The following is a 12277-nucleotide window of genomic DNA, read 5'->3' on the forward strand; positions in this document are numbered from 1 at the left end:
GGGGCACCAGCAAAGGCGTGGAGGTGGGAGAGGACTGTTTGGGAAGGGGCTGAGGTGGGGGGAGGCGGGAATGAGGGTGAGAATGATGAGATTCCAAAGGTTGCTAAACCAAGCAGAGATTTATGTTTCACTCTGCGGGAAGATCCCCTGGAGGAGGGCACGGCTACCCTCTCCAGCATTCTTGCCTGGAGAATTCCATGCAGAGAGGAGCCTGGTGGGCTACAATCCACGGGACGGCAAAGAGGCAGATGAGAGTGAGCACCTAACACTTTCACTTTTTCACACCACAGGCATCCAGGTTACCCGGGATGTGGAGGGCGGCCTGGAGGGAAGAAGGCCTGAGGGCAGTCTCCTGCCCTGGGGGCTTCACCAGCTCGGCCCCTCCCTTGCCCCCTTCCACTTCCTCTCAGGGAGGGGGAGGCGGGCAGAGGGACCTGATGGCTAAGGGCTCAAGAGTCACTCTTGCTGTGGCCCCGCCCACCCCGCCCCAGCACATCCCAGCTCTATGACCCCAGGCAGGCAATCTGTGCTTCAGTTTCTTATCAGTGAAATGAGGAGAATGAGCAGCACTGACAAGATGGGGCGATAAAAGGATCAGAGCTGAAGAACTGACACTTGGCTCCGGGCCGGCAATTCTCTCCATGGGTCTTCCACCTCACCCCACCCCACCCCACCACCGACCACAAAACGGCTGACCAAGTGCAGGCTCTCCCCCAGCCCTTTCCTCCCCTTTGTCCCGTCCTAAGACAAGTCGTCAGAGTCGAAGTCTCTCTGGGTCGCTCTGGGGTCCTGACAGCACACAGGGAGCTCAGCCCGGCTTGGGAACCTGCGGAAACGGCCTCGGTCCGGAGGTTCAGGCGTCACTCAGTGCCTGGTGCGAGGACCACCTCCTCAACCTCCGGATGGATGGCTTAGGTCCCCAAAGCTCTTTGAACATGACTGACAGATGGAAAGGCCTGGGTAAAAACCACGGTGCTGAGCAGGAAGGCCACATCGGGCCTTTTCTGAGGGCTCCGAAACGGCACCGTTAAAGAATGAAACCTCACCGCGCGGCGAAGCCAGTCACTTCTTGGCCCGCTTGTGCCCCTCCGTGGCCAGGCTGCTCCCCGCAGGCCAGCCCCCATGCTCACAAGCCCCAGCACTTGCCTTGGGGCTCTCCCAAGCACGGGGAGCCTTCCATTCTCATCCCCCAAACCTCAAAGCCATCAGTGGGCTACACCACAGAAAGTTCTGGAAGGACCACAATGACCTCCTTGGCAAGTCTACTGTTGTCTGCCCCTGTCTGATTCTCTAGGATCCTGCACCAGCCCCCCACCTGCCCCCAGCCTGCTCCTTCCACTGCACGGCCCAGGCAGGCCCATCTTTCTGCCCATGGGGGTCAGTGGAGAGGCCAGCAGGTTTGAGCCCCTATTCCCTCCTGGGGGCACAGGGGAGATGGAGAAGAGGACTGGTTCCCCCCGCGGGCGACCCCTCTGGAGAACTGCCTCCACAAATGGGTGAAGTCACCCAAGGCCCAGAATTTAAGTCACAGGATTCTGCTCCTTTCTCTACTCTTTTAAGTCCCGTCTTTAATAGTTTTTTTTTTTGCCATATTAGAAAGTCTGTTTCTTTTGTCTTAATTATTAATGACGGTAATTACTCTTCATAGTTTAGCTAGTGCCCTTTAATCAATCTTGTCACTTTTAACTGAAAGAAATCACTATTTTTAACTTAACTGTTTTTCCCTCTAGTACAATTCATTGTCTAGGCTTTAAATTTTCCTGACAATCTTCTATTCTTTTCCTGTTTATGCTCATCCTCTATCCTCTCTGTTTCTGATCTCCATTCTTTTTAATTCCAGTTTTCTGGTTTCAAAGCTCTTTAAAACCTTTACATTTATTTTATTGCATTTTAATCCTTCTTGGTATGGCTCATTTCTCTTTTTTCTTAGCTTGTCTACTTTAATCCTACTGTAACTTTTAAAATGTCCTCTTTTGCCATTTTAATGACCATAATTTAGTTTGCTATACCTTGTCAAGTGTTTGCTGGATTCGGCTTTTATTTTCATTGTAATTTTAACAGCTTTCTTGAGACATAATTCATATGCCACACAATACACCCGTTCAAACTATGCAAGTCAATGGTTTTTTTTTTGGGGGGGGCACGTTTTTAAAAATTTATTTTTAATTGGAGGATGATTGCTTTATACTGTCCTGCTGGTTTCTGCTGTACATCAACATGAATCAGCCCCTGGTATACATGTGCCCTCCCTCCTGAACCTTCCTCCCACCTCCCACCCCACCCCACCCCTCTGGGTTGTCACAGAGCACCAGGTTGAGCTCCCTGTGTTACACAGCAACTTCCCACCAGCTATCTATTTTACATAGGCATGCATGCATGCTAAGTCGCTTCAGTCGTGTCCGATTCTGTGTGACCCTATGGACAGCAGCCCACCAGGCTCCTCTGTCCACAGGATTCTCTAGGCAAGAACACTGGAGTGGGTTGCCATTTCCTCCAATTTTACATACGGTTATGCATACATTTCAATGCTACTCTCTCAGTTTGTCCCACCTTCTCCTGCCCCAGCTGTGTCCAAAGGTCTGTTCTCTGTGTCTCCATTTATGTCCAGCAATTAGGTTCAAGTCAACTTTTTTTAGTGTATGTCGCAGGTATATGCACCCGTCACGAGTCAATTCTAGAACATTTTCATCCCATCCTTTAGCTATCACCCCTCTGCGCCCCCACTGCAGCCTTTGGCACTCATTGTCTACTTCTAGATTCCCTATTCTGGATTCTCCCCTAAAAGGAATCAGAGTAATGGCCTTTGGTGAGTGGCTTCTTCCTCTGAATGGCCTTGGCACGCTGGCTGAAAGTCAGCTGACCACAGAAGTGTGGGTTCATTTTTCTGGCTGCACTGCATGACATGCGTGATCTTAGAGGCCCCATCAGGGATCGAACCTGTGCTCCCTGCAGTGGAAGCAAGAGTATTAACCACTGGACGGCCATGGATTTCCCCACATGGGTTTATTTCTCACTCTCAGTTCTATCCCATAGATCTCTAGGTCCGTCTTTGTGTCAATAAGTACCATACTGTCTGGATTACTGCTGCTCTGTGGTAAGTTTTGAAATTAGAATGTGTGAGACCTCCTACTGGATTCTTCTTTTCCAGGATTGTTTTAGCTTTCTGGGTACCCTTCAATTCCGTATGAATTTTAGAATCAGCTTCTCAGTTTCTAGGTGACACTTCCCAGGTCGGGAGGGTGGTAAAGAACCCGCCTGCCTATGCAGGAGATGCAGGTTTGACCCCTGGGTCCCAAAGAACCCCTGGAGGAGGGCATGGCAACCCACTCCAGTATTCTTGCCTGGAGAATCCCATGGACAGAGGAGCCTGGCGGGCTACAGTCCATAGGGTTGCAAAGAGGTGGACACAACTGAGCAACTGAGCATGCAGGCACACATCAGTCTCTACAAAGATGTCAGCTGGGATTCGGACAGGAATTGTGTGGAATCTGAAGATCAGTTTGGGAAACAGGGGCATCTTAACAAAGTTAAGTCTTCTGACATAGGAATAGGGGCTATTTTCCCATTTACTTACATCTTAGATTTCTGTCAACCATCTTTTATACTTGTCAAGTATATGTTTTGCGTTTGTTTTGTTTAATTATTCCTGTCTTATTCTTTTTGATGCTAATGCAAACAGAATTGCTTTCGGATTGTTCATTACAAGGGTATAGCAATAGAGCTGATTTTTGTATATTGATCTTGTTCTGCAATCATGCTGAACTTGTTTTTCTATTTTTGAAGAGTTGTTGGGCGACAGCTTAGGGAAGAGCCCACATCATACACAGGGAGGTAAAGATGCTAGAACATTTCTTCACAGTTGGACTCACCTTGCCACTGAACCTGGAAACCTGCTAAATGCCTGCCTCAGTCATTCAGCCCCAGGGAACCCAACTTCTGTTAACTGCTTCCGACTGTGACCCTTTTCCAAGGATTACAAAGTTAACTTCTATTTCTCCTCCCTTCTGTTCTCAGCACAATTTAATAAACACAGAATGACTGCTAAACACTTGGAGAGAATAATCCAAAACAGATCAGTTCAGGGTGAATGTTTCCATTACTGAGGATTTTTTGCTTTTGCAAAACAGGTCACAGAGGCTTTCTGTAATGCATTTGAAATATGCCGAAATCCGAACTCTTTGTTTATGGGCTTTTAGAAACAACTCGTATATAACCAGGCACACCTGTAAATTTACATGAAGCAATACATCATCTTTATTTATTATTTAAGTCTTGCTTACTCCGTAACAGCTGGGAGGAAAGGTTTTATGTTAATTTTGCAAACTGGGAGGACATATTCAAGCCAGGAAAAGACGAAAACTGTGCAGTTATCCCTTATCTCTTGCATTAGGAAAGTCACTGAAGGGACACCTAAGTGAAATTAAATTCCCTAAACATTTAGTTAGTACCTGCTCTGCTTCCCTGGTGGCTCAGATGGTAAAGAATCCACCTGCAATGCAGGAGACCTGAGTTCGATCCCTAAGTCGGGAAGATCCCCTGGGGAGGAAAACGACTACCCACTCCAGCATTCTTGTCTGGAGAATTTTATGGACAGAGGAGTCTAGCAGGTTAGGGTCCATGGGGTTGCAAAGAGTCAGCCAGAACTACAGGACTAACACTTTCTCTTTCTACCCTGTTCCCAGCAGACAATGCACCGGCGCTGGCTTCTCTGGTGGCCCAGACAGTAAAGAATCAGCCTGCAATGTGGGAGACCTGGGTTCGATCCCAGGGTTGAGAAGATTCCCTGGAGGAGGGCATGGCAACCCACTCCAATATTCTTGCCTGGAGAATCCCCAAGGACGGAGGAGCCTGGCGGACAAAGAGTCAAGACACGACTGAGAGACCAAGCACAGCACAGGCATTAAGGACAGAAATTATGTGAGGCGTGGAGCCACCACCCTCAAGGAGCTCATGGCTTAGCTGGGAAAAAAGTCACACAGAAAAACAACCGGAGAAGGGAGGGAAGTCTGTCCATGAACTCGCACGGCTGAGAGGTAGTAACAAGATACCAAGCAGGGCCCTGCGGGGCTCCTGGACACAAAGCCTTTCTGTGTCCCCCATTTCTCTGATTACAGGAAACATCCTTCATTCAGCCTCCAAGACATTCCTTGAGTTCCAATACGTTTATTTGTCCAAGCAGGGGATGAACAAAGACTAGGGAGAAACAGAGTTAAGAGCAGCCTTGGGGCGAGGTTCTGTTTCCTCATCAACAGATACACACAACAATGTCTCCAAACCCCCTCCAGGTGGGGGTGCTTAACAGGATGGCATGCTGCCCACAAGCATGGAGACCCAGACCTGTTGGACCTGAAGGGTGCTGATGAAGACTCCTACTTGTGTGCTCAGCCATATCCGACCCTGCAACCTCATGGACTGTCACCCGCCAGGCTCCTCTGCCCATGGAAGTTTCCAGGCAGGAATAATGGAGTGGTTTGCCATTTCCTTCTCCAGGAGATCTTCCTGCCCCAGTGACTGAACCTGCAGCTCTTGTGTCTCCTGCATTGGCAGGCGGATTCTTTACCATTGTGCCACTTACCTCACCATCAGTCCATCAGCAGAATGCAAGCCCTTCACTGCTTTGATCCATATCACCAACCTCCGACCACAAGCCTTGCACACAAGACCTCCCTGTTCCCCAGGGAAGGGGGTACAGTTCTTGAGAAGTCACTACTGTGTTCTTTGCCTGACAAAGAAATAAAGCCAGTCTTTCCTTCTCCTCCATAACTCTGTTTCCCCATATTTCAGTTCAGCATCAGTGTACAGAAAGCCCAGGTACCGGCATCACATATGAGATGAGCCTCCTGAACAGTCAGAATGGGCTCACTGAGTGTGTGCATGGCAATCTAAAAATGCTGTCATCTCCTCAGCTTAGGCGTTTGCCCTCTTAACCTTACCACTGCCATCCTTAGTACCCAGTCGGCGCTGTGAGTCGTGCTCACCCTTCTTCCTGGCATTGGGCCTCGGGAAATGAGGGTCCCTCATCTTGTGACGTGAGCACACCTTGAAGCTTCAGGCAGATGATATACCAGAGTGAAGCTGCTGTGGGGTACACAGCAGCAAACAGGGTGTGCCTGCTAAATGGGGAAGGTGAGTCCTCTCGACAAGGGGTGGCACCTCTCTGCCTCGCTAACTGCTACTAAAGAAATGCAGTTCAATGTTGCCTGGTTTTATTTTTTAGAGAGAAGTGGAAAGTCTGACTTTGTAGGTCAAATTTCTGATTTTTAAATGCCAACAACTACAGTTAAAACAAACTCCATGAGGCCAACAAAATACACTGCCAGAGGTGGCCTAAAGGCCTTGCTCTGGGTACACTGTCTCCTGTAAGTCCCACAACACTCCGGAAAGAAGCTGTAGTATTATTCCAGATAATCCTGATGAGGAAACTGGGGCAGAGAGCGGTCAAAACTCAAAGGAAATTCCAGTAGGAAGTGACAGGACAAGAATTCCAACCCAGACTGTCTTACATCAAAGTCCATTCAGGTATCTGTTAGTTTCAAGGGGCAAGTTTGAATTTCTAGGTGAGACCGTGAAGGGGGCAGGTGCAACTTCTAAGAGAATGACATAGCCCATAGACATGACATAAAATGATTAGAGTCACTAGGTGCAAGGTCGTCATCCACTAGACCTTCTGCCTCAGTATATCAGCACGCTAAACGACATACCCAGAGGAGCCATGACCACAAAGGTCAAAAGGGGGACTGTGGCGCAAATTCTGGAAAGCCCCACTTCATCCCCCGAACAGCAGGAACACTCCTCCCATTCATTAGCCTATGTAACTACTCACCCGCCTCTATAAAAACTGACCAACCCATACCTGGGTGCTTCTCTTGCCTTCCAAGAGGGCCCACACTCTGTCTATGGGGTGATTCCTCCCTGAATAAACCTTTTTCCACTTTATTAGGGCTCACTCTTGAATCCTTTCCCATGGTGAAGCCAAGAACTCATATTGACGACTGTCCCAGGGACTTGGATGTGATCTGGGATATAACCATCCTGTCACACCCCATCCTCTTTCCTATAACACAGGGACCTCAAACCTTGGAGAAATCCAGCAAAATAAGTAAATAAATAAATGTATATATATGTATGTATTCACATATATATTTAGAGCTATTTTTCCCCTAGATTCATCTACTTATATTTAATGCCTTTCTTTGAACGTGTGTGTTAGTCGCTCAGCTGTGTCTGACTCTTTGTGACCCCATGGTCTGTAGCCCACCAGGTTCCTCTGTCCATGGAGTTCTCCAGGTAAGAATACTACAGTGGGTTGCCATGCCCACACCAGGGGATCTTCCCAACTTAGGGATTGAACCTAGGTCTCCCGCACTGCAGGCAGATTCTTGACCATTTGAACTACCAAAGTGACTTTCTTTCAATAGGTCAGGAAATAAAAAAGCTTATTAGAGCCACAGGTCACACTATTTTCAGCATTCAGATAATCCTACTTCCAAGTCAAATGCTAGGTGGAAATCCCTAGCACACCTCTCAGTTCCTGGAGCCTTTTCTTGCCTGCTCAGGAGCCAGTGGAACTTCCTGCTTTCCTGTCTACCAAAGGCTGATGCTCCCCCACTCCTTCCCTTGACGGAATTCCAGTCATTCAACCAGTCATACATAAGAGATGAAGTCTGCTCAAGGGGGGCTTCCCTATCTCCAGGGGCTCCTGGTTTTTATACACCTGTAGTGTGGTCATATCTGTGTGTTACCATCTCCTTCACAAGACTTTCAGACACAAGGAAGTCAGACAGGGTGGGCAGTGATTCCAGTAACTGAAAGAGGAAGTAAAGGCAGAGACTCAGCTCCCATAGACCCGCAGTTCAGTCACTCAGAAGGCACACCCCCTCCCTCCTGCAGGCAGAGCTCTGGTCTGTCCCCATTCAGCACACATTCTCCAGAGCTGTTAGCAGTCTCCTTAGGTGGCTTGCTATGCTCTAAGTTTTTAAAACTCTACACCTTTTAGTTTTAGCTGGTGTTTGCACCTTTTTATCCCATTTGCTTGGTTTTCTCTGTACAGATCACTAATCCTCACTCAGAATCACTGCCAGCACACAGCTTTCCCTACACACGTCCGCAGGCACTAGGCACCTAACGCTTTGTATGGACTCCTGCCCTCCTAGAGTCTGCCACAGTGATTTCCCTTCATCATCTCCCCAGGGCTCCCCTTGTCCCCGCTCTTTCTGGACCCCACGCTTTCCTGTCTCCTGGTTTGGTCTGTCATTTGATGGCATACATCCTCCAGTAGCTTCCTAAAAGGGAACTTGGAAGATGAGAGATGAGTTGTTTCCAATCCGCTTGTATGAAAATGTTCTCACACCTCGTTGATGGTAAAGGTGAATAAAGATGTCCAAAGTGAAAGTCCATCCCCTTCAGAAAGTTGATGATGCTGCACCAAGGTCTCCAGCTTCTGTTACTACTGGGGAAGTTGGATATCTCCTCTCTGGAGGCTCTTCAGCCAGACTGCTGAAGTCTCAGTCTGTCAGATCTTGGTGTGGGTTTCTTCATGTTCACCAGGCTAGACGTCTGCTGGGTCTTTTGATCTAGAACTTGACTCCTTCAGATCTGGGGAAAACTCCATGTCCGTCATTTGCTGGCTGTCGTCTCCTCCCTTCTACTCTCCTGAACACACCCCCTTCCTCCGCCCCCAGCTCAAGCCCCGACTGTATGGAGGCTGGATCTTTTAGGCTCAGCTTCGTATTTTCAACTGAACTCTCCTATTTCTATCCCTTTTGAGTTTCCTGGGGAGATTTTCTCAACTTTCTCTCACTGTCTTTCCTTCCACTAAGTCTTTCATTGCAATGTGCTGTGCTTAGTCACTCAGTCGTGTCCGACTCTTTGCAACCCCACTGCCTGTAGCCCATCATGCTCCTTTCTTCATGGGGATTTTCCAGGCAAGAATACTGGAGTCGGTTGCCACGCCCTCCTCCAGGGGAATCTTCCTGACCCAGGGATCGAAGCCAGGTCTCCCGTATTGCAGTAGTCAGATTTATTTCTAAGAACTCTTTTTTATTTTCTGCATGTCCCTCCTTTATCTATAGCCTCTCGCTTGGTTTCTTGGATGCAGTATCTTCTCTTCCCCCTTTGTTTTCCTCTGCTCCTCACTTTGCTTCTATTTCCTAGGTTAATTTGTGTCTCTTACATTCATGTTAAGAGTTCTCAGCTGCTTGGTGAAGCATTAAAATGCTGCATTAAAATATATTAAAAGACCTGTGTTTTGCAGGCTGGGGAGGAGGAAAGGGGAGAGAATGCCAGTGTGTGAACTTCCACGAAGGGTGAGCAGGCACGAGCTGGCTACTGTACTAGGAAACCCCGAAATTTCAGGATCTAGAAAACTTTTTCTCTTGGACTGGTCAGTTTCTACAGAAAAGAATCCTCCAGCTGCTGGCCTCGGGGACTGTGTAAGCTTAGCTGCCAGTGTTCTCGGGAGCCACGGGGGAATGCAGTGAGAACTCCTACCTCCCAGTGTGTGGATTACACACCACCTGTTATCAGCTCTCTTCCCTGTCTCCGGCTGCATCTCATGTCTGAGTCTCGAAAGCCTCCAGTGCATCTTCTCTCTTTTAAAAAACTTATTTACTTATGGCTGCAGCGGGTCTTCAGTGCTTCCTGTGGGCTTTCTCTAGTTGCGGCAAGCAGGAGTTCCTCTTTGTTGTGGTGCACAGGCTTCTCACTGCGGCGACTTCTCTTGTGGAGGCATGCAGGCCCTAGGGTTCGGGGGCTTAATAGTAGTGGCGCACGGGCTTAGTTGCTCCTCAGCATGTGGGATCTTCCCAATGTATCACCTGGCTTGGCAGGTGGATGCTTAACCACTGGACCACCAGGAAGCCCCCAGTGCATCCTCTCTGGAGGTACGTCCAAGGAATGAGGATTCACTGTAGGTGCTAAAGAGGAAAGACTGCTAAGCCACAAAGTCCAGACCTCTGTCTTTGTAGGAACCGGCTTGCTACCTGCTATACCAAGAAGGGGAGGGGACCTGGGGGGGTGCAATGGCTCTTCAGACAGACTTAGCCTCATCCAAACTGGGGCTTTCAGAGGCCCCTGGTTTATTTCACGTTTGAGGTTTCCATTCTTGGCTACTGTCCTGCACAGGCATTCAGCTTTCTAGTCTGCTTGGCCAGTTATCATTTATCCATCTGCCTCTGAGCACAAAAAAGCTGACAATCTCCTTGCTGTCAAGTCCTGTCCTATTCTCTTTGTACCTGGGTTTATTCCTTTTACGTTCCTGTGATTACTAGGGAGGCGCTGGGAAGAGTACAGATAAACACATCTATTCCTTCTGTCAACTTTGACTGAGAGTTATGACCCTCAGCTTTTTAAATGACTTTTGTTAATCCAGAGGGTGCATGGGATGAAAATAAAGAGCAGAGAAAAATCAAAGCACTAAAGGTTTTTAAAGTTTCATCATCCATTGTCCTTAGTTTAACTTTCTTATAAGGTTTAAATCTCACCTGTGCCACTTTCTGATTGCTTAACCTCATGTATGTTACTCATCATCTCTTAACTTTCTTACCTTTAAAATTGTGATAATAACACCTACCTTGCAGGGCTAGAAAATGCAACCATGCAACACAGATTAGGTACTTTAAAAATACTGGCTAAAGAATGAATAAGAGGGTTTAGATAAGAAGAAAAATAGGAATTTGGTTTCTGGACACCAGGAATGGGAGATGTTGGAGGGACATCCATATAGACATGTTTGCTGAGAATGAGCACAAGTGTCATTCAGCAAACATTTCCTGAGTGCTTTATATATAGAAGGTCCTAAGACAGGCACTGAGGAATGAAAGGGTTGAATAAATAACGTGATGTCATCCCACTGCAGGGCAGAATGTGGTAAGAACACAGGCTGGTGCTTAGAGGCAAGAAGTGAAAGCCGGCTGAGCAGCCCAGTGAACAGCTCAGACCACCTTTACCTTTCTTAGTCTTGCAAGGTCCGCGTTCAGGGTGGATCTCTTTTAAGGGAAGGGGCACGACTTTGGCCAGCCCCGCGTTCAGCATGTACTGGTACAGGCGCTTGAATGTCCTCTCGCACAGTCCCTGCAACATTCAAACGTGGCGGTTAGATACGAGCAAGCTATGTGAAACGAGCAAGCTATGTGAAACTTCCAGAGGGTCATGTAAATGAACAAGCGGGGACCCAAGTTAACTGATGATCTTGAATGAAGAAACGCTGGGGGCACTAATGAGGAAACACTGCCTAGCCACCTTGTCCCGGGAACAAGATGAGTCTGGGGCAGCATAGAGACCGTGCTACTTTTTGATGATGAAAGGGGGAAAGAGATCTGCCTCAAAATATCCTGAAAGGGGTGAGAACGAGGCAGTTGGGGGCAGCACTTTACGACTTCCACCATATACTTTTTCAAAAGTGTTTTGGTTTTTTAACCAATTAAGTGTACTATTAATTTCTGGGGGTGGGAGGCCATGCCATGTAGCAGGATCTTAGTTCCCTGACCTGGGATCAAATCCTTGGCCCCTGCAGTGGAGGTGTGGAGTCTTAACCCCTGGACCACCAGGGAAGTCCCTACTGTTAAATTATTAACAGATATATGCAGACATACACACAACTCCCACAGGCAGTGGAAGAGGAAAAAAAAAAAAATTAAAAAACTTTTAGGTTAAAAAGAAGAAAAAACCTTTAGGGACTTCCCTTGTGGTCCAGTGGAAAAACCAAAATAACCATATCTATTTCTAAAGCTGTCAGGGTTACCAAACAGCTGCCACCAGTGCAGGCCATATGTTTCCATCTACATGTGTTTTTTTCCTTTTTTTGAAGAAAGTAATTCACTTGCCGACATTGAAAAGTGAGAGATGTCATGTTAAAAAAAAATGAAAACACACACACACACACACACACACACACAACAGATTCTGGCTTCTTTCAGAAAACAGGACGTGGCAACAAGTCCCAGCTTGTGGTTCATCACAACAGTAGCCAGCCGGAGGTGAGGACCAGCTACTCCTTCAAGACACGCACGCCTGGCCTGGACGCCCCAGCCTTCCCCAGCCATCAGACCCCTTACGCGGTGAGGCTGAAGGTCAGTTCCTGTTTATCACCCTTTTTGTGCTGCTTTTCTCTCACGATAGCTAAGAGGAAAGTGAAAGATTTCTTGAATCCATACTGATGTCAAGAAAAATTTTTTGTTGTTTTTGGCTGCACCGTAAGGCTTCCAGGAATTCAGGTTCCCCTGGCCAGGAACGGAACATGAGCCACAGCAGTGAAAGCACTAACTCCTAACCTCCAGGC

The 12277-nt window shown here is 47.8% G+C and overlaps 1 protein-coding gene across 1 annotated transcript in view; it reads right to left on the reverse strand.

Annotated features, from left to right (window-relative positions):
- GTF3C1 (general transcription factor IIIC subunit 1) overlaps positions 1–12277 on the reverse strand; it is a 79138-nt gene that overhangs the window by 49230 nt on the left and 17631 nt on the right. The window contains exon 6 of the mRNA XM_042239987.2: positions 10947–11070. Coding sequence (XP_042095921.1) covers positions 10947–11070 — 124 coding nt within the window. The remainder of the gene's footprint in view (positions 1–10946; positions 11071–12277) is intronic.

The sequence above is a fragment of the Ovis aries genome, chromosome 24 (assembly GCF_016772045.2).
Source record: "Ovis aries strain OAR_USU_Benz2616 breed Rambouillet chromosome 24, ARS-UI_Ramb_v3.0, whole genome shotgun sequence".
In the NCBI taxonomy this organism is placed as follows: domain Eukaryota; kingdom Metazoa; phylum Chordata; class Mammalia; order Artiodactyla; family Bovidae; genus Ovis; species Ovis aries.